This window comes from Choloepus didactylus, chromosome 14 (assembly GCF_015220235.1).
Source record: "Choloepus didactylus isolate mChoDid1 chromosome 14, mChoDid1.pri, whole genome shotgun sequence".
In the NCBI taxonomy this organism is placed as follows: Eukaryota; Metazoa; Chordata; class Mammalia; order Pilosa; family Megalonychidae; genus Choloepus; species Choloepus didactylus.
In genome coordinates this window covers 46191842-46217700 of record NC_051320.1, presented here as the reverse complement: position 1 = coordinate 46217700, position 25859 = coordinate 46191842, and the positions used below count along the sequence as shown (strand labels likewise).

General features: G+C 37.3%; 1 protein-coding gene across 1 annotated transcript in view; it reads right to left on the bottom strand.

The window, feature by feature from the left end:
- Positions 1 to 25859, bottom strand: part of NECAB1 (N-terminal EF-hand calcium binding protein 1) — a 204119-nt gene that overhangs the window by 98449 nt on the left and 79811 nt on the right. The window contains exons 4-5 of the mRNA XM_037802731.1: positions 13477 to 13502; positions 4673 to 4770 (exon numbers count right to left, since the gene is read on the bottom strand). Of these exons, the coding sequence (XP_037658659.1) occupies positions 4673 to 4770; positions 13477 to 13502 (124 nt within the window). The remainder of the gene's footprint in view (positions 1 to 4672; positions 4771 to 13476; positions 13503 to 25859) is intronic.

Here is a 25859-nt window from a genome sequence, read left to right as displayed (position 1 = left end):
TTTATGTTATGATTTCTCAAATGAAAAGTTTGTGGATCTTTAATGAGAAAAAAGGAATATGGAGCAGGTACAGGGAACTAGGAAGAGAGGGGAGATGGAAAAGTTGAGATGAAGGAGTCCACAGATGCCAGAGAAAAACAACATGAATCCGAAAGACAGATGTAAGCGCAAGTGAGAGGGAAATCCAACAGTACGAGGGTCCAATTCTTTTTTTTTTTTTTTTTTTCTTAAAATCACTGAAGATGAATTGTAGGATATGCTTGGTTGAAAAACTTTCAGAAGAAAATAAATAAATATACAGCTTAATTTTGGAAATTTCCTAGGTAACGTCGGTAAGGTGATTATCACATCCTACTAAATAATTATTTTGAGAACACTATTCTTCACTTTGGTTTATCATAACCTCCTTTTAAGCCTTACCAATAAACAGGGAATCTCATTTATGTTTACATTAGTTGGCTGATGATGAAATTTTGCTTTAGCATTTTAACATTTGCTTTGATGTTGCAACCACATCACATACTAATGATGTGAATTAGCTTATCACCTCCTAAATGGACCACCCTAACGTTTTAGGAGGAAATTCTAAGGCCAGATGGAAGGAGGCGATTTTAGCTATCTTCGGGGCTTTTCACTGACCATTTGGACTTTGATGCATGGTTTTGATTTGTTTTCTTAAGCAATATATGTGCATTAGAGAAGTTGTGGGTTTACAGAAGAATAGTGCATAAAATACAGGATTCCCATATATCACCCCACCACCAACAGCCTGCATTGGTGTGGGACATTTGTTACAATTGATAAAAGCACATTTTTATAATTGTACAATTAAAGTCCATGGTTTAACTTAGGATTCACCGTTCCATGGATTTTTTTAAAAAAAATTTATTCTGTTTCCATATATACAATCTAACGTTTCCCCTTTTAATCATATTCAGATATGTATTTCAGTGTTTTTAATTGTGTTCACAAAGTTGTGCTGCCATCACCACTGACCCATGGGTCTTGTTCCAGAAAAATAAGCAAAGATAAACAATCCATGCAGCCCTTGAGGATCTGTCTAAGGGTTGGGGTTAAGGGGGAAGGAAGAGGAAAGGAAAATAATGAAGATTATATCTGTGCTGATCACCTCCTGGGGTTTAAGTTAAGCAGTTAAAATCCATTTTTTCCTATTCTCTGACACAGCAAACAGATGTACTGCCAGTCAAGATAGACCACAAACTGCTTGCATTTCATTTTTCCTAAAAGCTTAGAATAGACATCACCCTTCCTACTGAGACAGGACTTTTCATCTGGGTAAAAATATAGATAGTCTCAAAAAGAAAAGCAGGACTCAGAAAGTTTCAATGTGCCAGACAGTAGGGAGAAGATGTCAGCTCAACAGTGGCTCAAAAAATGTTGAAACTCCTGCATTTCACTCATCTTTGAGCTATCGTACAAAGGGTTTTTTCTAATTTTATTTTTGACAGTTTCTTCTTTCTTCCCTCTCTACTCGTCTTTTTCTTTTTAACCAAAGATACATGTTTATCCTTGATTAAGCAGTTTGATAATGTGGATCAAATGCATTTTAATGGTTACTGCCAAGGAAATTATTTTGTATCTAAGAGACCAAAATAATAGATTGACCTCAATTTAAATCTCAAAAAGCTTCATTTTATTAATAGAAGGAGAACATGAATTAGTGCACATTTGTGAGAAAACAAGGAAGAAAAACACTTCCTTTCCCTTCCTAGTAAAGAAAATCTCAAAGCTTCTCAAATGGATTTAGAAGCAATTGTTCTTTCAGAAGCAGAAGTATTTAGCTTTTGGAGCTGCATGAATATTTATTTAATCAATATATTCATTTAATCAATAAATATTTACCGAGTACATTTTAAACGTCAGGCCCTGTGCTAGTTTCTGGGTGTACAGTGGTGAAAACAGACGTGGTCCTCTCTTCTCCTTACGGACAACCAACAAAAATATACATAGTTACTCATTGTGATAATTGCCAGAAAAGAACAAATAGGATGTCCAAAAGAGATGACTTCCTTTAGATAGAGTGATCAGAGAAGATCTTTCTGGAGACATAGTATTTAAGATGAGACCTAAAGAATGAGAAGAGCCACTTCAAGTAGATATTTTAAAAATTTCCATTTCTAGAGAAAAGTTCCAAAGGGATAAAGTTATTACACAGTTTCCAAATATCCCTGAAGAGGTCAAGCAAAAATGTATTCAGATTTCATTTTTCTATGTTCTCTCTTGTTTGAATTTGTTATTTGGATACTGAGCATCCTAGACTTGTATAATTTTCTAACCATTTCCCTTTTGCTTTACTTTCTGTGAGACTTTCTAAACTTTATTTTCCTAGATTCTGTTGTGTTTTTATTTTTGCCATCATAACCTTAATTCATCAGAGCACTTTCTTGCTCTTTGGTTTCCACTGTGCGTCATCTTAGTTTTGTTTCCTGGATGCAGTATCTTCTCTTATCTCTCTGAGGAGGTTAAAGATAGTAGTTTTGAAGTTTTCATTTCCTAGTCTAGTCCCTTATGCTCTTCTTCCCCTGCCTTTTTATTTTTGTGTTTGTTTGCTTTGGTTTCTGCCTTTCTTGTAAGAAGTTGGTGACACTTGGGTGACTGCATTTTAAGGGTGGGCTCCTAACAAGCTGATTAGAGTGGTAGGCGAGGGAGATAGGAGCTTGCTGGGCTCCATCCCTGGGGAACCTGTAGGTCTCTTCTTGAACATGTCACATTTCTCAGAAAAGACTCTTCTTGTCTACCTGGAGGACATGGGTCTGGTTGCCAACCCTCTGGGAGCTACGTTCGGGAAGAGAGCTGGAGGTCTTGCCATTTACAGTATGTAAACTTTCCTCAAGTATGGTTGGTACCACCTCAGTATGGAGACCCTCTCTTTTACTCTTTACAGAAAACAAACCTGTTTTCTACCTAGGTTGCTAAACAGGCCATTGCTCAGCTAGGCAAAGTAGAGCAGGGGATCTGGGGATCTAACTGCTTCCTACACTACTTTCCAGCTTATCATTCTGTTTTAGCCCTTCATTTACCCCTTTTTCCAGTGGCAACTGGTGCCACTAATTCCTAAGCCTTTCTAAGAGCTGTTAGGTGGCTTTCTGCTTTTCCAAATGCAGGCAAGTAGTCAATGTCTCAGGTCGGCTGTCAGCTACCACTTGTCTATTTGCTTTTCCGTTTCCAGGATGTGTTGCTATTAACTCCTTCATTAAAACAAATCTCTTTGCAATCTTTTTCATGGAGTTTCAGGAGCAAGTGGACATTAGTGGATGTATAAACCTGCTGCTTTTGACCAGAAATTCCAAGTATGCTTTTAAATATTTTTATTACTTGTCATATACCCTATATGCTAAAAATAAAATGTCTTCTGACTTCCTACCAATGGACAACTGAATTCCCCTCTCTTGACCTCTCCATAGCAGTCAGTACTAGTGACTTCTTTCTGAAATACTCTCTTCTTCAACTGTGGACACTACAGTCTCCTGACTTTCCTCCCATCTTTCTGCCTACCCCTTCTCAGACACTCTTGGCTCATCCTTGTTCACCCCCCAACAGAAATTGACATCTCTCTCTCTCTTTCTTTTTTTCCATTTTATATTTCCCTTTAGATGCTCTCATTCACATGCTATGCCTAACTCTGACAATTCACAAATTTATATCTTCGGTATAGAACTCAACTCTGGGACCTAAACCCAGGTGTCCGATGGCTTACTTGGCTCACCGTAGATGTTTCAAAGGCAGCAATCTTACATCCTCAAACCTGGTCCTCTTCCAGCATTCTGAGTCGGCAGTGTCACTACCAAGGGACACCAGCTAAAATCCAGGACTCCCCCTTGATATTTCCTTCTCTCATCCCCCGTATCTAACCCTTCTCTAAGTTCTATTGATATGACCTCAAATATCTGTGAAATTCCTTTACTTTTCTCTGTATCTTCTGCCACCACCACCAAGATTCCAACCTCTCTTACCTGGACTAGTGAACTAGCCTCCTCATTTATCTTCCTGATTCTATTACCTCTCCTCTCAATTTTCTCCACCCCAATCCCAAGTTAATTCTTTTATGATCTTTTTGAAAATATGTATGATTTTTTTCTAATTAAAACAATTACCTCTTTGTTTGCTTTTAGGAGACAGGCCCAAAGTTCTGGCAACATCATGAGAGGTTTGACGTCTCCCTTCCATTCCAGCTTCATCTCATGTCACACCACCCTCTGGCCTCACCGATCATCTTCATTTCCTTGAATGCCCCATGCCCCTCCTGACACAGGGCCTTTGCATATGCCATTTCCTGTGCTTGCTTCTTTTTTGCCTGACTATAACCACTTTCTAGATAAAGTGCTCAGGTATAGTCTCCTCCAGTATGAATTAAGAAACCCATCTTGTGCTTCTATCATGCATATCATTGCATATTTTTTATGCACTTGTCTCCCCACCAGACTATGAGGAGAGAAAATTTATCTTGGCACCAGGCACAGTATCTAGAATATAGTAAATGTTTTGTAATTGTACTGTAAATGAATGAAATAGCTCAGTTAACAGCAAAAATAAATGATCAGTGATAAAAAGGAATCTATACTTTTAAGATAAATTAGGAAACAGGCATCATTTTCAAGAAAAAATATTTTTCAAAAAAGATTTTATAGAAGATAACATCAACTTTCCTTACTTTCTTTGTTTTGCCCATTGCCTTCAGGATGGAAAGATTTAGGTCTTCAAGTGCTGCCAGTACATTCTCATATTCACCCAAGTGCTGAGAAAAGTATTCTGAAAAATAAACATATTGAAATAAGCATATGTTTTGAATTTCAGTAATCAAAAAAACAAAATATCAATTGATGACTTACTCCATAATGAGTAAAACAAAAAGTCAGTTATAAATGAAAACTGGAAGGTTTTCAAACAAGACTAATTAAGGTGCTAATACACATATTTCATTGACAAAATAAAAACCTGGATGGTTTTATCCTTGAAGAAACATATTTTCCTACAAAAATAGGGAAAAGGTGAATCTGAATCTACTAACAAAGCTGTTTCAGTAAAAAACTGTTCTCAATAGCAGGTTATTATAGATCTCATTAGCATAGTAATTTCAGAAAAAAATTAAGGTATGTCTTATTGTTTCTTCTGGGAGACATTTCAAGAAAGTTCTCTTCAAGGCTAAGAGTCACTGACGCTGCAAAAACAAGAGGGAGGTCTCCTGTGGAACCTCCTACGTGATCGTTCTGTCATGATCCCATTTCTGCTCAACAATTCGGGCAGAGCAAGAGGCAGGTTTATCACCTTTTCAGGTGATAGACACACGTAATAATTGTATGTTACAGTTAAAACTGAAAGGATGGAACTCAGATTGATCCCAAACTAATAAGCTGAAATGTAACAGAGATAAAATGCAAGATCTTGTATTTCCTTACAGAAAAAGCAACCATGTATTTCTAAAAGGGTAGAGATCTAGCATAACAGAAATTCACATATTGACAAGATCTGGTGCTTTCGGTTACTAGAAAACCAATAACAGCCCTCACCATTCCTGTGATCTCCGTGTCTCTGATGTTACATAAGTATTTGTGGAACAAAATTGAAATGGTAATTATGATCACATATTTGCAAATGTAATCACATATTCCTACTGGAGATCATTGGGATAAATATCTACATGTTTGATAGAAACTGCCTTAATTTATTTAATCCTCAAGATGGAATTATTTATTGACATTGATATGTATAAGAAATAGAAAGTACCATTGACTGATTTATTAGTTAATGTACAGCCTTCTTCAGAGAAGAAAGAAAACACAGGTGGACAATAAATTAATTCTAGATTATGGTTGCTAAAATAAAGTCTGTGTATACATGGATTAAAAACAAACATGTTTTTGACAAAAAGCTAAATGCATTTCTGATTATGCTTTCCGTTAAAAACAGTGTACAGTGAAAATCATATCATATCAAGGTTCTTATAGGAATAGTTTAGCTGGAAAATAAATAAGAAACCGATGCTGCTAAAATCCCTGCTTTGAAAATAACATTTTAGCATTTGGCTATGATGTGGACTTTCTGATAGTGTTGACAAAGACATCTGCCCTTTTCCATGTAATTATTTGTAATAAATAAACTGTGATATGGCTGAAAAATAATTATAAGTGGGAAAAATGATAAATATAAAAATAGAGTCCATACTAAGTTGAAACAAACAAAAAGTATAAAGACACATGCATAAACGTTAATTAGCAGGTTTTAATTTTAATATACACAAGGCCTCAAAGAAGACTGTGATGGGGTTTAAATGTATGCATATAAAAAGGGAAAAGAAAACAATTTAGTGCTAAAAAATAACGGTTATTGAAGAATAAAATAAGAAGTAAAGCCATATTTTAAATAAATATTTTCATCCATAGCAAAACTATCCATAGCCAAGTGAGAGTCGCTGGGGAGAACTAGCAGCATGAGGAAGCTTCAGAGATGAAACCTATCTAGTCTTCATTCATTCATTCATTCATCCAAGTAGCTGGAGGGGAAAAAAATATATCAATCCCTAGGCAATATATTAGATAGCAAAGAAATAACTGAGAACAGAGATATTTACAACACTCCTGTCATGAATAGAAGCTTAAGTTTGGAATCTAAGGGCACTTATTTTGCGGTGGTGCAGCTCAGTGTCAAACAAAGTACTTCACAGCTTAACAAGGGACACATGCCAGGGAGGCAGGACAAGTGGGGCTCCGAAGAGGAAGTTGGATGAAAAAGCCAAAGACATTTAAAAAAAGATAAAAGGAGACAATTCCCCTCTCCTCCATCATGGTGGTTGTTCATTTACTCATTCCACCACCTCACATGCATTTATTTAGTGCCCACCATGCCCCAGATGCTATACTGGGAACTTGGCATACAAAGATGAAAAGACAGAGCCTCTATCTTTGAGAAGCCTACAGTCAGGTCGGAGAGACAGACATTCCAACAAACACCTGCAATAAACATAATCACCGTTATAAGCGACAAGGTTCAGGAGCCCAAGCACAAGGTATAATTGAAGAACAGGATGAGGGATGTCCACGTCTGCCTAGGGGAAGCCAGAGGACTTCACAGAGGAGATGCCAGCAGGGGCTGGGTTAACAGGTGACTAGGCCTTAACCTGATGGGCAGTCAGAGGGAGAATAACCCCCATAAATGAAGGTAAGGAGGCAGGCAATGTTTTGTCATGTTTGAAAGCATATGTGTAGTTGAGCTGGACTGACTATGGACTGGGATATATTTGAGTTTGGGAGCCAGAAAGGAAGCAGGATACTAAATATCAGTAGTGAGAGAGAAAGCTGGATGTACTGAAAGTGTTCTTCACTAGGTACGCTAAATTTAGTCCTAAAGCTTCAGTCAGGGGCTTTATTTGCCTCGGAAGCCTCTAGAGCCTCACTACCCAGTGTGGCCTGTGGACCAGCAGCGTCAGCCTCGCCTGGGAACTTGTTAGCAAGCAGCAGCTCAGGCCCATCCCAGAGCCTATGGAATCAGAAACTGCATTTTAATAAGATCCCCAGGTGATTTGTATGCACATGAAAGTCTGAGAGGCACTGTATTGTTAAAAATGAAGATTACTGAAAAGGTTCCAGATCTACTAAATCAGATTCCTTAGGTTAAGGAGTCATCATTAAAAAAATAAAAAACAAAACAAAACAAAACAAAAAACCCAAAAACACAAAACGTCCCATTCTGATGTTTGGAAATGGATAAAGTTGATGTTAGCACAAAATGGTGAGTGCAATTAACAGCACTGATTTATATGTGTGATTGTGGTTGAAAGGGGAGATTCAGAGTAGAGTATATCACTAGCAGGAAACCTAGAGGATAAAACAGAGGACTGTGTAGCACAGTGGATCTTCTAGTGAACAATGACTGATTAATAGTACAAATATAAAAATTCTTTCATGAATTAGAACAAATGTATGCCATATTACAAGGAGTTAATAATAGAGTGGCATATGGGAAAATGTACCTATTGCAAACTATGGACTATAGTTATCACTAATATTTTAATATTCTTTCATTAACAGTAACAAATGTACCATACCATTGTAAGGGTCAATAATGTTGGGAAGGAAATAAGAAGGGTATAAGGGGTATGGGACGTGTTGGGGTGTTTTTTCTTTGATTAATAAAAATGTCCTAAAATTGATTGTGGTGAGGAGTGCACAATTATGTGCTGATACTGTGAATCACTGTACACTTTGGATGGATTGTATGATATATGAACATATCTCAATAAAACTGCTGAAAAAAAAGTTCCCAGTTTGAAATCTACATTCTATAGACGATGAAGTTCATTCAGCGTATTCCTAACAAAGAATTAATGACAGAGCTTACCACAGGACCTACCCATGCCCAAGCTAATGGTCTTTAGTAAGGGAAAGGATTTTTATTGTAATGAATCCAAAATTTTTCCCTATTACTTCACATACTGGTCCTATAATTACCTAAGAATACTCCATTTATTCTTCAACTATGTTATATGTCTGCAAGACAAATAGTCCCAAGCCTCCCATATTTCCTCATACAAAATTATTTCCAAGGTCATTCACCAGCTGGGACATGTTTTTCTGGATATGCTCTTGTGTTTGCTAGTTTAGAGCCCAGAGCTGAACAAATTACTCAATATAAATGTAGACGATCCTCTCCGGAGGTAAACAAGAGAAGGCAGAGATCATTAGGTACTAAGAAACACAGATTTTGTTATTTTGTTAATGGCACCACCAGTTTCCTCAAAACAGAAACATAGTATCTTCGACTTCTTCCTTGCACGAACTAGTCACATTTAGTTGGCAATAAAACCCTGCCATTTTTTGTTTCTGACTTTCTCAAAGTTAAAATAATTTTTTTTTAAAAACAAACACTCCTCCTCTTCACTGATCCCCCTGCTTCCCTGGGTCACCATCTTTTACAGGCTCCCTAGGAGACTCTGATGCAGATTAAAAATTGATAACCAGCACGGGCAACAGGAAGGCATGTAACAATTTTGAAAAGGAGACTGACATCCTCAAATTATTCTATCAGAAAGATTGCCCCTGGATATAGTGCAGAAGGTTTGAGGAATGTTGGTGACACCATGAGGAAAGACAAGGGTAGGATCAATTGCTAGGAGTGATTTAATCACAGAGGTAAGAGCCACATGCTAAGCAGTGGGTATAAAGGAGAAGGTCACTCCGAAGTTGGGAAGTGAAGGGTGGGTGCGGGCCTAGCATTCCAGGAGTATATCTGCTAACCCTAAGATGTAGCAAGCAGAGAAGGAACGTCAGTGCTGGCCTTGAAGTGACTGAACTGGGACCGATGCTTTCTTTCTGTTATTGTGACACATTCCTCATTTGACTCAAAGTGCCCATGTGGGATGGGCAAATGTGTTTTGCCCTTACCATGGCATTGGAGAGAAAGAAATAAAGATTCCAATGAAATATTGCTTCCTTAAGACCCTTATTCTTTGGTTAATAGAATAATTTCCTGTGAAAAGACCTATTTTTGTTGAAACCTTTAGGTAGCATGCTGGTTTGAAGCTGTTATATACCCCAGTAAAGGCCATGTTCTTTTAATCCATTCCTGTGGGTGCAGACCTGTTGTGGGTGGGACTTTTTGGTTAGGTTATTTCAATTGAGATGTGACCCAGCCCATTCAAGGTGGATCTTAATCCTTTTACTGGGGTCCTTTATGAGACGATAAAGGACAGAAGAAGCCGAGAGAGCTTACAGAGAAAATAGCCTGGAGAAACTAAGAGAGGACCCACAGGAGCTGAGAGAAGAAGCCACTGAAGCCAGAAGCTGAAAGCAATGAAACCAGAGAAAGAAGGACCAGCAGATGCCAGCCATGTGCCTTCTCATGTGACAGAGAAGTCCCAGATGCCAGCAGCCCTTCCTCAGAGAAGGTATTGTCCTGTTGATGCCTTACTTTGGACATTTCCATGGCCTCAGAACTGCAAATTTTTAAGCTAATAAATCCCCACTGTGAAAGCCAACCCATTTCTGGTATAGTGTGTTCCAGAAGCTTTAGCAAACTGAAACAGTGAGGTTCCATGACATGAGCAAAATAGACCTGCATAGTGGACATGGAAATGTGTGAGAACCAATCTTCATCAGTTTAAATGAAGAATCTTTGAAAACTTAAGAGAGGCTGGATGATTGGATATAATGAAAGAATAGAACATTTTTATAGATACATTTAAAAAGTTATCTGTCAGAAACCAAATGATCTTTTTGTGGATATTTCATGCAACATCTCTGATAAGATGCTATCCAGTGGTCAGTTTTTCCCTTCCTTACTATACCTAATTTGTAGGCTCATATCACCAAATTACAAGGTCCCCTCCCCTGCATTCTGTACCTCAATCCTCTACCTTGTTGAGTTTTCAGATCTGGTCTAAGAATCCCCAGTCAGAGCCAGAGAAGCCACAACTGCCATAAAGGCCACACCGACCTCCAGTCTCACAAAGCAATTTCCTGAGTTTAGGTGAGTCCCTTAGAATGCACCTTGCTAGAACTTTCCAAGCATTAATCTTGTGATTCTTTTTTTTTTTTTTTTTTTTTTTTTTTTTTTTTGCTGGCACAGCATCCCTCAGCACTGCCTAGACTGCCAATGCGAGCTGGTGCTGCCCTGCAGTCTGAGCACAGGTGCCCAGGCCACAGCCGCTACACAGGAACCTTGCATGAAGGTAATAAGTTTTTCTTTGGGAGTTTCTTTAACCCTGGGTAAAGGCTTTATCTAACCTTTAAATATAATAGTCACAGACAATAATCAACTAGATGAGAACTCAACCTTACTCATAACCTTTCTTACTGATACGCTTTCAGTTCAAGTAACCAGCAACATGAACTTTCATTGCAATTATTCTTCACCCATCTATAAATATCTCAAAATACTTAGCTACCAAATTCAAGATTTTCAAAACAGCTCAGTAAAAATGAGTAAGGTTTTGAAAACTGTGTGATAAACTGGGTAAGGTCCAGAAAGTAATAATTATGCTCCAGTGGGCTTTAGATTGGAGCAAAAGATGGCACAAGTAGGAAACTAAAGCCTCAATGCTAGAGTTCAAACACAATTACCTAATTAAAATTGAGTATATAGTGGCTGTTAGGAATAGGAAATGGTCTAAAGCTTCTATTTAGGAAGGCCTTCACAATTAAAGAACTGTGAAGAGTGAATAATCTTGGTACCCTTTTACACCACCGGGTATGTACAGGAGGAGAACTTCTCACCAAGAAGTTATACTTTCAGGAATCTACCATACACAAATACTCAAACAAGAGTGAAATAGAATGAAACTTCTAGATACCTCGAACTTTTACTTGGTTTCTGCCAGAGAGCACAGAAAATCTGCTTTCTATGCCAGTCAAGCTCCACCCCTCCCACGTGCAAGGGGGAAGTTGTGCTGGGTGTGAACTGCCATATTGCACTTGTTAACATTGAAGCATTTGGCTTAGATTAGAATCCAGCTTAAATATTTACTTTATATTTACAAAATAATGGGAAAAGAAAACTATGCTGTGTAAATGTAAATGCAAATTCTTGATAAGGAGAAGATTATAGCACACAATTGGGCATACAATTGCTAGATTAACAAAAATAGAGCACAACTCTGTTGAATTAAAACTCCAGATATTAGTTTCCTAATGAAAACTATGGGGGAATATTACAGTCAAAGCTTTTTCAGTAAGTATAGGGTAGGTTCCTAATCTATTTCTCTTATGCAAGAAAGATAAATTGAAAAAAAAAAATGTTGTAGAGGATAAAGTAGAGACAGACATCACACTTTAAATTTTGAATTATTTTTAAGGGACGAATAGAGGATAATGCAATATTCCTTAATTACCATAGACTGGCAACATGGCAAATAAAGAAGAGTGCTGAAGGGTTTCATCTTAAGAGCTCTTGTAACAGTTTGCTTTCTCATGAGCTCGCCTAGCCAGGCAAAATTAAACGGAGAACAAAAAGAATTATCTGAGTGATTTGAGAACAAGGTTACTTTGGCAAGAAACATCTAGACTTTTGAGGCAAATGAGTCTCCTACACTCTTGAAATTATCAAGATAGTCTTCTTAGATCTCTGCTTTACCTCTCCACCTCACTGGTGGGAAGGGTCTACACAGAGTTGAGAGTGGACCACAGCCTGAGCTTTTTGGTGATTGCTATTCATTCCAAAGCCGGGTGGCCATGGTTAACGTGGACACTTTTGGCTACTTAGAACAGTTAAATACTCATGTGTGGACGGTGCTATGATCTGATTGTGTGTGAAAGCACAGAATTGTCACTGTTTCTCTGTGCTGGTGCTTCATAACTCATAATAGAATGATGTGCTTTGATATCAAAGTACCTTGCTTCTGCCTAAAAGTATCTTGCTTTTCAGTAGGATTCTTTTCCCTGAATCTGGAATGGTCACTGTGCTGAGACAGGAAGCTCAGAGTTTTCTATGACCACTGGAAAATTGGAAAGCTCTTGGTTGATGATTACCATAGTAGTTTCATTCAGAGTTATTGCCTTAAAACGCTGCATTCTCAAACTTTTTTCCACCTGGTATGACATCTTTCAGTGCTGCTCTATTACTTTGACGAAATGGAATATAACTACTCTTGAATACTAAAAAATGGTTTTTTTTGATGATTTTGGTAAATTACAAATCTGTAGGAATTATAAGATAGTCAAGGAGTGCTTGTGGCTTCAATTAGGAGGTTTCAGAGAAACTCATCTCTATCAGAATTATTTCAAGCAGCCCAGACAATAAGATCAAACTTGGGACAAAGGTGTTAACCTTATACATCTATCTTAAAATACGTAACTTAAAACCTTCCAGTATTCACAGAAATATGGCTGTTTCAAATTTAATAGACTCAAAATGCTTGTAATTTTTTATATTGAAAAACAAATTTCAGAAATATTTACTTTCTACTTTCCTAGTCTCTGACTTTTTCCCACCACAAAGACTAAGCAAATAAATGAAGAGACAATTAAACCATGCATTTGTAAAGATTTATCTTTCCCCGTCAAATCACGTGTTTTGCAAATGACATTTAAAATTCCAGAATTTGTTCACACAGATATACAACAAAGTTTTCTTTTACATTTCAAAACAAAAGCTTTGCAAAACAATAACAGAAGTCTCTGTACAATATATTATGAACAAAATAAAGTATTAAATGCTGGTTTGACAATATATTCCAACTGATGGAGAATTTGCCCATGTAAAACTAATGTACCAATTGCAATAGTAATTCTCTTATCATGAGCAAATTAATGAAGCCCAATTCCTTCTGCAGTGAGGTGGTTAAAATACATGCTTGAGCAAAGCTCATGGATAAAGATAAATCTCTCGAGATCTCAATTTGTCTTTTACTTCATTCCAGAACTCCTACACTAGGACATTCATTATAAGGTACGCAAAAATATATCAGACAGTATTCTTTTTCATTCTAAAACAGTAATAGGCTCGGTTGGTTGTAAAGAAACTTACCACATAGTTCCTCTGTGTCAAGATTGCTGAAAAGATGAAGAAAATACCATTGTTACATTGGCAATAGCTTAAATTTAAGTTTGTTTTTTAAATAATTAAATACAGTGATTTTACAATCCACATCACTATACTAATATATGTAGTATAGTCATATATTTGCTTATAAATTCTACAGTGTTTAAACAGTCATGTTATTAACAGTGATTATGTCAGATTCAGCCTTTAAACAATTAATTCCTGGGATTCAATATTCCCCAGTATATCTTCTTGACAACACAGCATAATGGTGAAGGATGTAGGCTCTACAGCCAGAAAGCCTCGATTTAAATCCTAAGCCTACACTTATCACCTATGTCCCCTTAGACACAGAGAGGGGATGTGCCCAAGTTCTTCAGCCCCAAGATGGGGACAACAATAATTCCTACTCCATTGGGAGGCTGTGAGATTTAAATGAGTTTATACATTTAAAGCATTTAAAAGAGTAACTGGAACAAGGAAGTTCTTAATAAATATTTTCTATCATTATTCCTGACTTGGTAGAACTGATAGAGCTTACAAAACTACCTAAATTCAAAGTTTGAGGGAAGTTTGATTCAATGCTAATTTCAAATGATTTCTAAAACAAAATGAAGAACTACACAGCTTAATATTTACATGTAAACAATAGACACACGCAAAGAAGTTATCAGGCAGAAATGCAAGGATGGCTCCATATCAGGCAATAAATCAGTAAAACTTATTACATGAAGACTTAGAGGAAAACCATATTAAATGCTAAAAGGAAATTTAATAAAAGTCAACAGTAATTGCTCATTTACAAAAAAAATTAAATGAAGAGAAATAGGTAAACTTCCTAAAGATGCAAAAGACTATTTACTAAAAATCAACTGCAAACATCAGTTAACTGAAAATATTTGCTTTGTACAGTTGTCACCTGTCAAATCTCAAGTGGAAATAAATCTCATAATCTAGCCCTGTTTTAACAGCAGAGTCATTGGATAGGAGGGACACTGGTATAAACATTCCAAACATGGGCTGCTTTTACCAGTTCTACCAGTAACTTTGCTAAGGAATTTTAAACTCAGGATTTCATTCTAAGACAGTCAATATTTGATCTCGGAAAAGTGGTATCTGCATACTTCAGTGAATCTTTTTATAAAGTAGTATTTATCATTGGATGGAATATGTCAAGCCTCCTGCAGTAGATGTGGTATGGGCTCCTGTTCATCCAGTTATTCCACAAATATTTATTTTTATGTGCTAGGCATTGCCTAATGGCCATAGCAGGTTGCAATAGTGCCAAGATGAATATGTCCAGTTGCTAGTCTCTAGGAGATCAATTTAGGGGTAGACTGATAGAATAAATAAATAATTACTATACAATAAAATAGCTGCTATAGGGAAGCAGGGAACTGTGGCAAAAAGTATCAGGTACTATATCACAAAGGAGAACATTTTAATCTTAAAGTTTAAATACTAGTAGAAAGGAAGACAAGGGAAGAACATTCCAGATAGAGAAAACACTACACACTCTCTCTCTCTCTCTCACACACACACACACAGATGAAATGAAGGTGTAAAGAATTCAGAAAACTCAGTAATTCCGCTGGCTGGAACCCAAGGGGTGTGCAAGACTATCCACTGAGATATAAGAGGAAATATTTGATTTATATTTAATTTGTATTTATATTTAATCTTCATATTCAAAAATTTTTGTGTAGTTTTATAATATATAAATACTAATACAATGGTATGTATATAGATTTACTTTATAAATCATATACATCTATATTAGGGTTGTACACTAAAAAGCATTTCCTAATCAGGATCTTGACCAAGAATAATTCCAAGGTCTCGGCAACTAACAGGCACTGAGAGGGAGACGGGAGGGCAGGGAGAACAGATATTTTGAGAGACAGCATCTGAAATTTAGAAATTTATTGGATTCAGAATTAAATAGCTTAGACATTTTTAGATGTAAAATTTCAAACACTTTGGTCATTAAAATACATATTGTTTTCTAACCTTGGCATTTTCAAAGAATTTCAGATTTGAAAAGGACATTAAAGGTCACTTTGTTTTTATATTTGCTTTCCTCAGAATTGTCCACAGGTTTACAATGAGATTTATTTTGAATTTCCAAAAGAATGAACAACCCAATCCACTCTTGAAAATTAAATTACTTGGCATAAAACATAAAACAAGGCAGTTCAGAATAGTTTGCATGGCATTAGCTCTATTTGTTCCTTAATAAAGACTGTGTTTGTAAAACACTATATTGTATGGCCTCAAACATTGCTTTTTTGTGTGTGCTATGTTGTTTGTAGTAGGTAGTAAAACACTGTTCTTTTTAGAGTAGGTTTATATGGGTGAATTCTAGAACTGATTTCTGACAAGATATATTTCCTTCCTCTAGTGACATAGGATTTTAAAGAATGAAAGCATAGACTGTCTTGAGTATACTTGTAATCTTTTCCTGCTTTTTTACATTTGTGGCAAGAAACCTAATAATCTTTTAGCTTTGTGACTTGTTTTCTTTTTTTTTTTAAAAGAAAAATAGAAAGAATAAATGCTAGATACAGAGTAAACATATTTTCGTTGAAACAGAACCAGAGGGATGTACTTCAAGAACGCATTCTCAGCTAGATGCCAAAGAGAGGTAAAGAATGAAGACATTCATTGCAGCATGATTTACAACAGTGGGGAAAAAATGGAAACAACCTAATTGTTCATTAGATGAATAACTAAACAAATTGGGTATCAGTACACAATTATAAAAATGTTTCTAAAAAGTTAATAGTTTGTAAAAGTGCTTATGTTTAAAATTATGCAAAAATATCAAACCAGAAATCAAGTCATATACATGGAGTGATCAAAAAGCACATAAATGAAAGTCTTGGATGACAATGAACAACAATGTGTGCAGAAAGTTTGATTGCCACCGGATGCTAGGACTTTGAGTGGGTATATTTTTCCCTTCTTTAAAAACTTCCAACTATTTGTTTTCTTTAATGATTAGAAGGTTTCACTCATAATGGGAAAAGAAAATAAATTTTGTGATTAAAAACAAGAAATCAGAAAAAATAAAAGCTGTTAAGCATAAAATTTTAAAGTTCATAGTTATTCTGTTCATAGTATCCAACTTCCTATGGGCCTACTTGATAAAAACTGTGTTAGATTTATCAGTTGGACCTACCTCTCAATTTTGCAAAGAGCACCATTTCAACATTCCTAGTGATTACAATGATACCCATGGACAATTTAACGTATTGACGTTACCCTCTGTGTTGGGCACTCTGAGTTCAGATGAACCAATTTCTATCCTATCTAAGGAGAAGTTATGTCTGCTGGTCATAAGCAGAGATAATAATTTGGAAGAGCAACTTAACCTCCACCTGAAATTCAGCATCGTTCTATACCCCATCTTTCCATACTACATTTTATAAACCAACTCTCGATTATATACCAGAAGCATCTCTCTAAAGTATTTTTCTACAGTTTTAGCTGCCTTTGCCATTTCTACCTTATTGCAAATAAGAACAAAGGATTGTGACTTTCTTAATGAAAAACCACAATTGTGAACTCCTCCTCTGCTTCTCCTGATTATATTCAGGGTTATTTTCAGCTTCCTCTTCTTTGAGTCCAAAATCTACATACACTGTGGATCTAAGGAGGAATCTTTAATTCCTACTCATGCTTTACTGAGCTATCTGTTCATCACCCACTATCTGAACATTTCTAATGAAAAAGATTATTTTTTTTCAGTTGGCAAAACAATTTGCTAAACACTGCTAAACATCTTAATAGCCTGAAGGAGTTCATTTTTGCTTACAGAGATATTTATTTCCAGAAATTATCCGAAGCAAGGAGAATCTGACTCAATGAGCAATATGCTTAGTTTACTCAGTGATGGAAGCGGGGTAGCAAAGCGTGTGCTGGTTTATTGGCAGACTAGCAGGCTGGCTAAGTAAAAAATATGCTCAGCCATCATTGTGTTTTTCAATTTACAAAGTAATATTATGATCTGCCAATTCACTAAGGATAACCTGAGCAGACTATCTTCCAATATTCATCAGAGCAAATCTGTTGAGCTAGCTCTGACATACCAAACAAAACAGCAATAATGAGAATCGACAGAAGCAATATTGGGAGGCTGGAAGAATGATAAAGTACCCGACTTTACAAATATATTTCGATAGTTATAACTCTATGAACGCTATTTGTAACTGGCCACAGAAGAGTCTGGTTAACTGCAAAGGGACAGGGCAGACTGTGGGACTGTGACCTAGAAAAGGATATGCCCCTGGGATGGAGCAGTTGCTGCAGATACAAACTAAAACGAGGTGAGCTCTATGAGCAGGAAAATTTCACCTAGAGGAATGAAGTGTCATAATATTCAGTGGCCAACGTGATTTCAGGAACAGATGCTATTCAGATATTCCAGCAGGCAGGGCCCAGTTCTTTCAGTCAGCAGAGTCAGGAGCCTGTAGCTGAATCCTGGGGCCTACTATGAACACAAGTCCCTGATCCTAGAGGCACAGGGAAACTACATGGGTCATTAAATAGGGGCCGGCACCAGGCAATGAGCCAGAAAAAAATCCGAAGCAGAGTATAAGTGGAGACCGGTTCTTAAAAGTAAGACAAACACTCAAGTTGCCAGACACAAGGCACTCTGTAAGGCCAGGCTATCAACACGGGTGATACGATGTCATGTCTGAGAATACTGAGTAAACACTGGTAAGAGATCTTTAAATCCATAATTGTTCCTAGAAACCAGAGTGGGTCAGAGCTTGTAATCACAGGCTAAATTGCCCCAAGCATAGGGATAGGAGGACTCCAGAGACAGGTGCCAGGCAGCATTCGGTACCCATCATTTTGAACTGTGGACAGGAGAGTTTTGTGATCATCACAGACTAGAATTGAGGTCTTCTCTAAGTGTCAGTCTCACAAGTCTCTTGTATTGGGGCCAAAATAGGGTCTGTCTGTTTTTACACATGAATGTATATAAACACTGTCTCCTATATGAGAGACAAAACGGAGTTGGAAAAGCATATCATCCTCTATTTCTCAAGCTAAAAGTTAATCATTTACCATCTAAGACATTCTAATTAAACATTTCATATGTGCACATTATTATATGCTATGTGAGATTCAGAAGAGTCTTGTAGGCAGAATGACACCACTTTCTTGTTTCTGTTTCATTTAACTGTCCTTTGAGCACTTGGTAAACTGAAGAGCTGGTTCACAAGTTGGGAGTTACTGTGTTGCATTAAATGAACTGAAATTCCAGAAAAACTAAAAAATTCCAGAAAAACTAAAAAATTAAGAATTCATAGTTAAATAGCAGCTAATATATATAGAGCATCTGGCATTTATCGGGTACACTGCCAAGAATTTTACATGGCGTGCTTCACTTACTTCCTGTAACAACTCCATGATTTACATATTATTAACTCCATTGCGGAAGCCTGGGACTAGACGTTAGGCAAGGTTAAACAACTTGCCTGAGGTCACACATCTAAAGAGAGGCAGGACCAGGATCAAACCCAGGTATATCTAACTCGACAGTGCTCTAACTACTAGCTACAGGGAACTGGGAATCAATGACAGACATTTCATGTCCTCAGCACAAGGAGGTACTTGAAGCCACAGGAATATTGGCACTTGCTCACAGAGCATATAAATTGAGGACCATAAGGGCCATGGACAAACCTTCACCTGGACTTTTCATGCCCAAGTACATGTCATCACATTCACCAAGGGTGAGGAGAACGCTCTCTTCAACTGCTCTCTACTGAACTCCACGTTACGCAGTGGCAGGGACTCTGCTCCATTCACTCTGCACGTACGCAAGTGTTGAAGAGAGTAATTGGCACAAGGCAATTACTCAATTGAGGCTTTTAAAATTGAATCCTAAGGACTACCATCATTTAGGAGGCCAGTGGAGTTCAGAAGCCTAAATAGGATGGTCAGAGGAAAACCAGGAAAGAGCGTGTCTCAGAAGCCAAGGGAAGAGAGAGTTGTACCAGTTCTGTATTGAAGAAAAGGCACGATAAATACTGCCGTCTCGCTGCAGTTCACACTTAGTGTATTTGGGCACTTTAGAAACAAGTTTCAGTCCTTCCCTGAAATTGGGCTGAAGAGTAAAAGAGAGCTGGGGACATGCGGGCAGAGCATATGGATGACTCTAGAAAAATGTGATGCGAAAACAAGAAAAAACTCAGAAACTAAGGAGACAATGGGGTAAGGGCATGCGGATGCCCAAAGAAAGGGAGGAAGTTAATTTACAGGCTGTCATCAAGAGGTTGAATGGGGAGAGGAAGCAATTGGTGGTGAGAAGCCACAGCCGAGAGGAGAGGGGTGGGTTCGGAGACGAGAGGGGTGGGATCTGCGGTGGAGGTGCAGCTATTGCTTTCTCTGAGCCTGAAATAGAAAACACAGACAGCTAGTCTGTTCATACCTGAGTCATTTTCTAGTTTACAGGTTTCTAAATTTGGCTGACCATCTAAACCACCTGGGAGATTTTTAAAAATACAGATTTCCAAACCAAATCCTCAAAGATTATGTTTCAGACGATTTGAGATGACTCAGGAAACTGTTCGTTAAAGAAGTTTCCGGGGGACTTTAGTAATCATCCTTTACCTTTCAATACTCTCTCTCTCTCAACAAACTATTTCTCAAAGCAAATAAATAAAGCATTTCTTAAAAATTAAATATAAACTGCAAAGAATATCTGTTGCATCAAAAAAAGTGGCAGCTTAAATTTATAATTATATACTCAGTGTTAATACTACTAAGCTTACCAAATAAGCTCAAAAAAAAAAAAAAAAAAAGCACAATAATGTCCTGGGTTAAGTATTTGACTCTTCAGAGATCTGAATTACTTTCTGTATGGAAAAACACCCTGCTTATAGAAAAGGTCAGTCTCCAAAATGAAAATAATATTTAACATCACTGTATCTCAAGCCAAACACGATGCCTAATAGAGAAACCTGGTTTTAGTAAACATGCTCTGGAGTCACGCTGAAGTTCCCTCTCCATCTTTTCCCTCAGAGCTCATTATATTCATGACTTCAATTATCAACTGCTGCTACTAATTCTTCCTCCTTTAATCTCTAGCCCTGATTTCTCCCCCAGGCTTCAGTCTGGTTTCTGTAACTGCATTTTGGTCTTTTCCACTTGGATATTCTGCCACTATTTACACCAGTGCACGGGAGTACGTAAGAGGCACCCGGAGAGCTTGTTAAAACAGACTAGCTGGGCCCATGAATTTGCATTTCTCTTAAGCTCCAGGCGATGGCTGATGGCTAGTGCTGCTGGTTCAAGGCCCACACTGAGCGGCACTGACAGAGACGGCAACAGGTTCACCTGGGCTCAGCCCCAGGAGCAGTTCCCACAATCCCAGCCACCAGCGCCGCGAGCACCAGCTGCTAGAACGTGCTGCTCCTGCTGCCCCCCACCCTGCACCAATTTGTTCATGGCACACAAGAGAATCATCCCGAGTTACTTAAGGCATTTGCAAACAAACTGACTCCAGGAGGTACCTTTAGGAGATTAAAAAAACACGATGTCAAAGACCCAGTTTTCTCTCAGGTTCCTATTTTGAACAGATTCTTTAGGCAAAAAACAATTTTAAAGATTGCACTTGAATATTATGTCAGGTGTAAAAGTCGTGCCTAAGGCCAGCATAATGGATCTTTTACTGAAATTCTTGTGGAACTGCATTTCCTATTTAGGACAAAAAACAAAACAAAATAAAACCATTCAGACTTTACAGTTGTATCATTAAGGTAATGCTGAAAGGGGGCAGTAAGCAAGAAATATAAAATTACCACTGTTTTCATTATGCTGTACTGTCTAACTGCCTAAGCATAACAGAGCTGTCAAATGGTTGCTGTGGCTTCGCATTGCACTCTGTTAGAGGATTCTGAGCTCTAACTGGCTGATTGACATTCCACTGTCTACCAGAACTGAAGAGCTGTTCCACGGCTGATGTTCTCAGAGGACAAAATAATATAACTCTCCACTCCTCCACTTCTCTTTTCTGTTTTGTTGCATTGCTGTTTCTCTCCTGCTCAACACCTGTCCCCCCAACCCCATCAGAGCTTCCAAAGTTTGCTGGGGATCTTTTTTTCCTAATTGTTTTCCTTCTTATCTCTTCTCCTTCCTGCTATTTTGCTCATACCTTTTGTTTTTTTATATGAAATAACTAGTCCAGATGTCATTGGACATCTCTTGCTTGTTTTGTTCAGACCTTCTTCTGTAACATCATCCATCTGTCTCAGAGAAACTTGTCCTCAACTTGTCTCCAGTGGGGTTGCCAATCATAGTACCCCATTTCTACCCTACCTCACTCCAACACACCCTGGCCATAAGGATATACAAAATACTCTTCTCTCCCCTTGGCTATGATGAATGGCCCAAGATTGGACACCTTGCCTAAGTGGGGTCATTTAATAGTTCTTTCTTGCAATTTTATGTATAGAATCAGGAGAAAGGCCTCTCCTAGCTCTGGGGTGGCTAAGGTAAGGGGATATAAACTTTGCACTATTTAAAGCCACCACCCCCTCACCACCACCACATTAGAATCCAGTCTGGTAGGACAGAATAGGATAAATTCAAGAGAGAAACATAGCAAGAGAGAGGGGTAGGAGTAGGAATTAACTAAGAATGATGACACTAAATTCCTATAGTTAGGGTGACACGTTTCATGCTTGGAGTCTCCAGTAATGCAAGCCAGTACAGTCTTTTTTTTTTTAATTCAATTTTTTTGAGATATATTCCCATACCATACAATCATCCAAAGTGTACAATCAGTTGTTCACAGCACCATCATATAGTTGTGCATTCATCAGCCCAATCTATTTTTTGAACATTTTCCCTGTACCAGAAAAAGTGAAAACAAGAATAAAAAATGAAAATAAAGAAGAGCACACACCCCCCCCCCCCAATTTTTCATTTAGTTTTTTGTCCCCATTTTTCTACTCATCCATCCATACACTGGATAAAGGGAGTGGGATCCACAAGGCTTTCCCAATCACACTGCCACCTCTTGTAAGCTAGATTGCTATACAATACATTGTCCTTTATTGCTTAAGCTAGTTTGAGTTGGGTTTCTATCATTTGTGGATAAGAGGAAGCTGACAAATACAGATGATTAATAATCAATGAGAACATTTCTTTTCCAAAAAGGACAAATTAATCTCTTCACATGAGGCATACATTTCAGGTCTTCTGTTCAGCTCAGCTGGTCTGTTGCTGAGTAATCTAAGTGTTCCTTCCATTCTCCCTCCATTCCTTTCTTCATACTTTCCTTCCTTCCCCCACTCCCTTTCTTCTGCTCCACTTCCTGCCATAGAATTGTTTCTTACCCAGCTCCTTCTTGAGCGAAGTTCCATCAGGGGCCTTACCAATCAATGTTTTCCAGAGCAGTGCTTCTCAGACTCTCCATGAAAGAGGTCCAGATTTTTAAGTCTCCAATCCCTGCTAGACTGCTATTTTGTAGAACATTATGAAAATTAATTACTAGATCATGTTTTTGGATGTCGTGGCAAGGTCAAATTGCTATAAAAGTTTCCAAATACTCTCAAATTCTGTTCTTATCTCAATATGGACAAGAAACAGTTTGAGGATTAGCATCATTTTGGATTAGCACCAATATATATAGCTCCTACAGTTCAAACTTTTTAAAATGCTTCTGTTTTAATTTTCAGATTTCTAAGAAATAAACCTTTTACCAGAAAAAGTAGCAAAAAACTGAATAAAAGCCTGGGTTTTACTTCTGGCATTGCCATGAATAAGTTGCATCTTCACTGTCTAATCTCTTAAAATAATCAGAATTTAGAAAAGGCCAATTCTAAATGAAAAAAGGAATCTATGATTCTATGTCTCAAAGACTTAGCAAAACATGACCAGAACTATTAAAGTGGTAATGTATAGAAATATATTAAAATTCTCCTATCATATTATCTATTTCTTAATGAAATTCTATATAGAGTGGTTCCGTCTTGGCATCAGTAAAATATTTTCACTAATTAGTTGGTTCCACAAGATGTGTAAGTCTGAAAAAAAAATGCTCAGAGTTGTCTCTGAAAACTCACGTGCAGTTTTGTATATAATTCATCAGACAATTGTCCTAATTTAAGAAAGTTTGACTTGACTAGGAATGTCTAAATCTTCTCACAGATGAAAACTCGAAATTAAAAGTTTATTTTGGGGAGGAAGAAAAAAATGATGGGTTTTGAGCATGTTTATATGTTTATTTTTGTGCAATGAAAAATTATTGCACAATTATTGCACAATTCCAAATCTGGCATGCCTCATAAAATGGTTAATTTTCCTTTCTATTATTTCTAAAATTCTATTTTTTGGGCTTATTTCAAACATCATCTTGCCTTTGAGAATTCAATCTTTGTCATTAGGCAGGCAATATAAAAAAGGCAAGTAGAAACATTCCAGAAAATTACTTAATATGGTGGAGAAAGACAGCTTTAGAAGTGATTTTTCCTACGGGAAAACAAAAATCAGTATAGTGTTTTCACTAAAATCCATTAAAGCACCTGGGATGGACAGGAGGGGAAAAATCAATACTTCCAGGGTTTTCATATATTGATGTTATTGGAAAGGATGGAAGTTGCAAGAAATCAAAGATAGATTGAGTTTCAGAAAAATGCAAAATATTTGTTATAAGTGAAGGAGGAGGGAGGTTATTGTTTGGAACCAAGATAAATGCTATTATTTTAGCTTTCTTGTGTGCTATTAGCAAGTTTTCTGATATTCTGAATCATGTATATGAGTCAGAGGTGGCAAAGCAAGCAAAATGCTTTTTAAAAACATTTTGGACTTTATTATATACTTTATCTTTAGCAACAAGTAGAATCTCTTTCATTCCTCTTAATTTATCCATTCAAAAATATGGCTGGCTAGTGCCCCTATATTTAAAATATCCTCTCTCAAAGAAATAAATATATAAATTTAAAATATAAAACTATATAAAATCAAGTATCAACAAATCTAAAACTGCATATATGTGCTGAGCACTATATTTCTCCAATGGCCTCCATAACTCTCCCCACTGGCTCGCCTCATAAAATGCCTTATTTTAATAAGATTTCTAAAATTCAATTCAGCAAGTTCATTTCAAACATCATTGTTGCTATTGAGAACTCTGTCTCTGTCATCATACCATCAGTGTATGAGCACATAATACATGTACAAGGCACAATATTTAAAGGGTAAAAAAGCACCTCTAGTGAAAAGCCAGTTTCCCTCCCACCTCACCCCTTAGCCACATACAACTTTCTTTCTCCTGGGGCATCTGTTATCTCCAGTTTCATGTGTATCTTTCCAAGGATAGTCTTACATTTACTGACAAATTCATGTATATATATTTTTCCTTTTTACTCAAAAGCTAGCATACTGTACATGCTATTCTTTATTTCACTTGACAATATATCTCAGAGACCTTTCTTTATCCATACATTGTTGCCTCATTGTTTAATAGCTACATACCATTCCACCAAATAAATGCACCATCATTTATTTATTTATCCCCCTACTCAACTTTTTATGTGACCATCAGGTAGATTCAGCTAGTCTAGTGAGCTGCTATCACAAATATAACACAATGGTTGGCTTAAACAACAGGAATTTATTGGCTCATGGTTTTGAGGCTAAGACAAGTCCAAAATCAAGGTGTCAGGAATGTGACGCTTTCTCACAAAATCTGCAATGTTCTGTGGCTGGCTGCTGGCGATCCTTGGGGTTCCTTGGCTTGTATCTCAACTCCCTGTTGTCACATGGCATCCCCTCTCTCTTCCAGGTTCTGTCTGGCTTCCTGCTCCACCCCCTGGCTCTCTCTATATCTGAATTTCTTCTGCTTATAAAGGACTCCAGTAATCTCAATTAAGACCAACCTCATTCAGTTGGGACATACCATAACTAAAATAACTTCTCCAGGAGCTCCTATTTACAATGAGTTCATACCCACGGAATGTGGATTAAAATTAAGAACATAATTCAATCTACCACAGTGAGTATAACCGGTAAGATAGGCTGCTTCCAAGATAATTAAGAGGCAATTTATACAGAAAGAAATATCATATTATGGAAAGTACCATATCAGTGCACTAGCCTTCTTAATACTTCTCCTAAACCCAGGAAATTCCCTCTCCACTCAGTGCTGCCAGATGATGTCCCATTCTCCATGTGCTACCCTCGTGCTTCAACCCCAGGATTAAAACTGTACCATGAAGCTGTATCCTACAGTGGCTGATGGTTTGTGCCGAACTCCACCATTTACTAGATGTGTGACCTTTGGCAAGATACTTAACATTTCTAAGCCTGTGTTCTCTCACATATAAATATAATAACAATGATTTTCT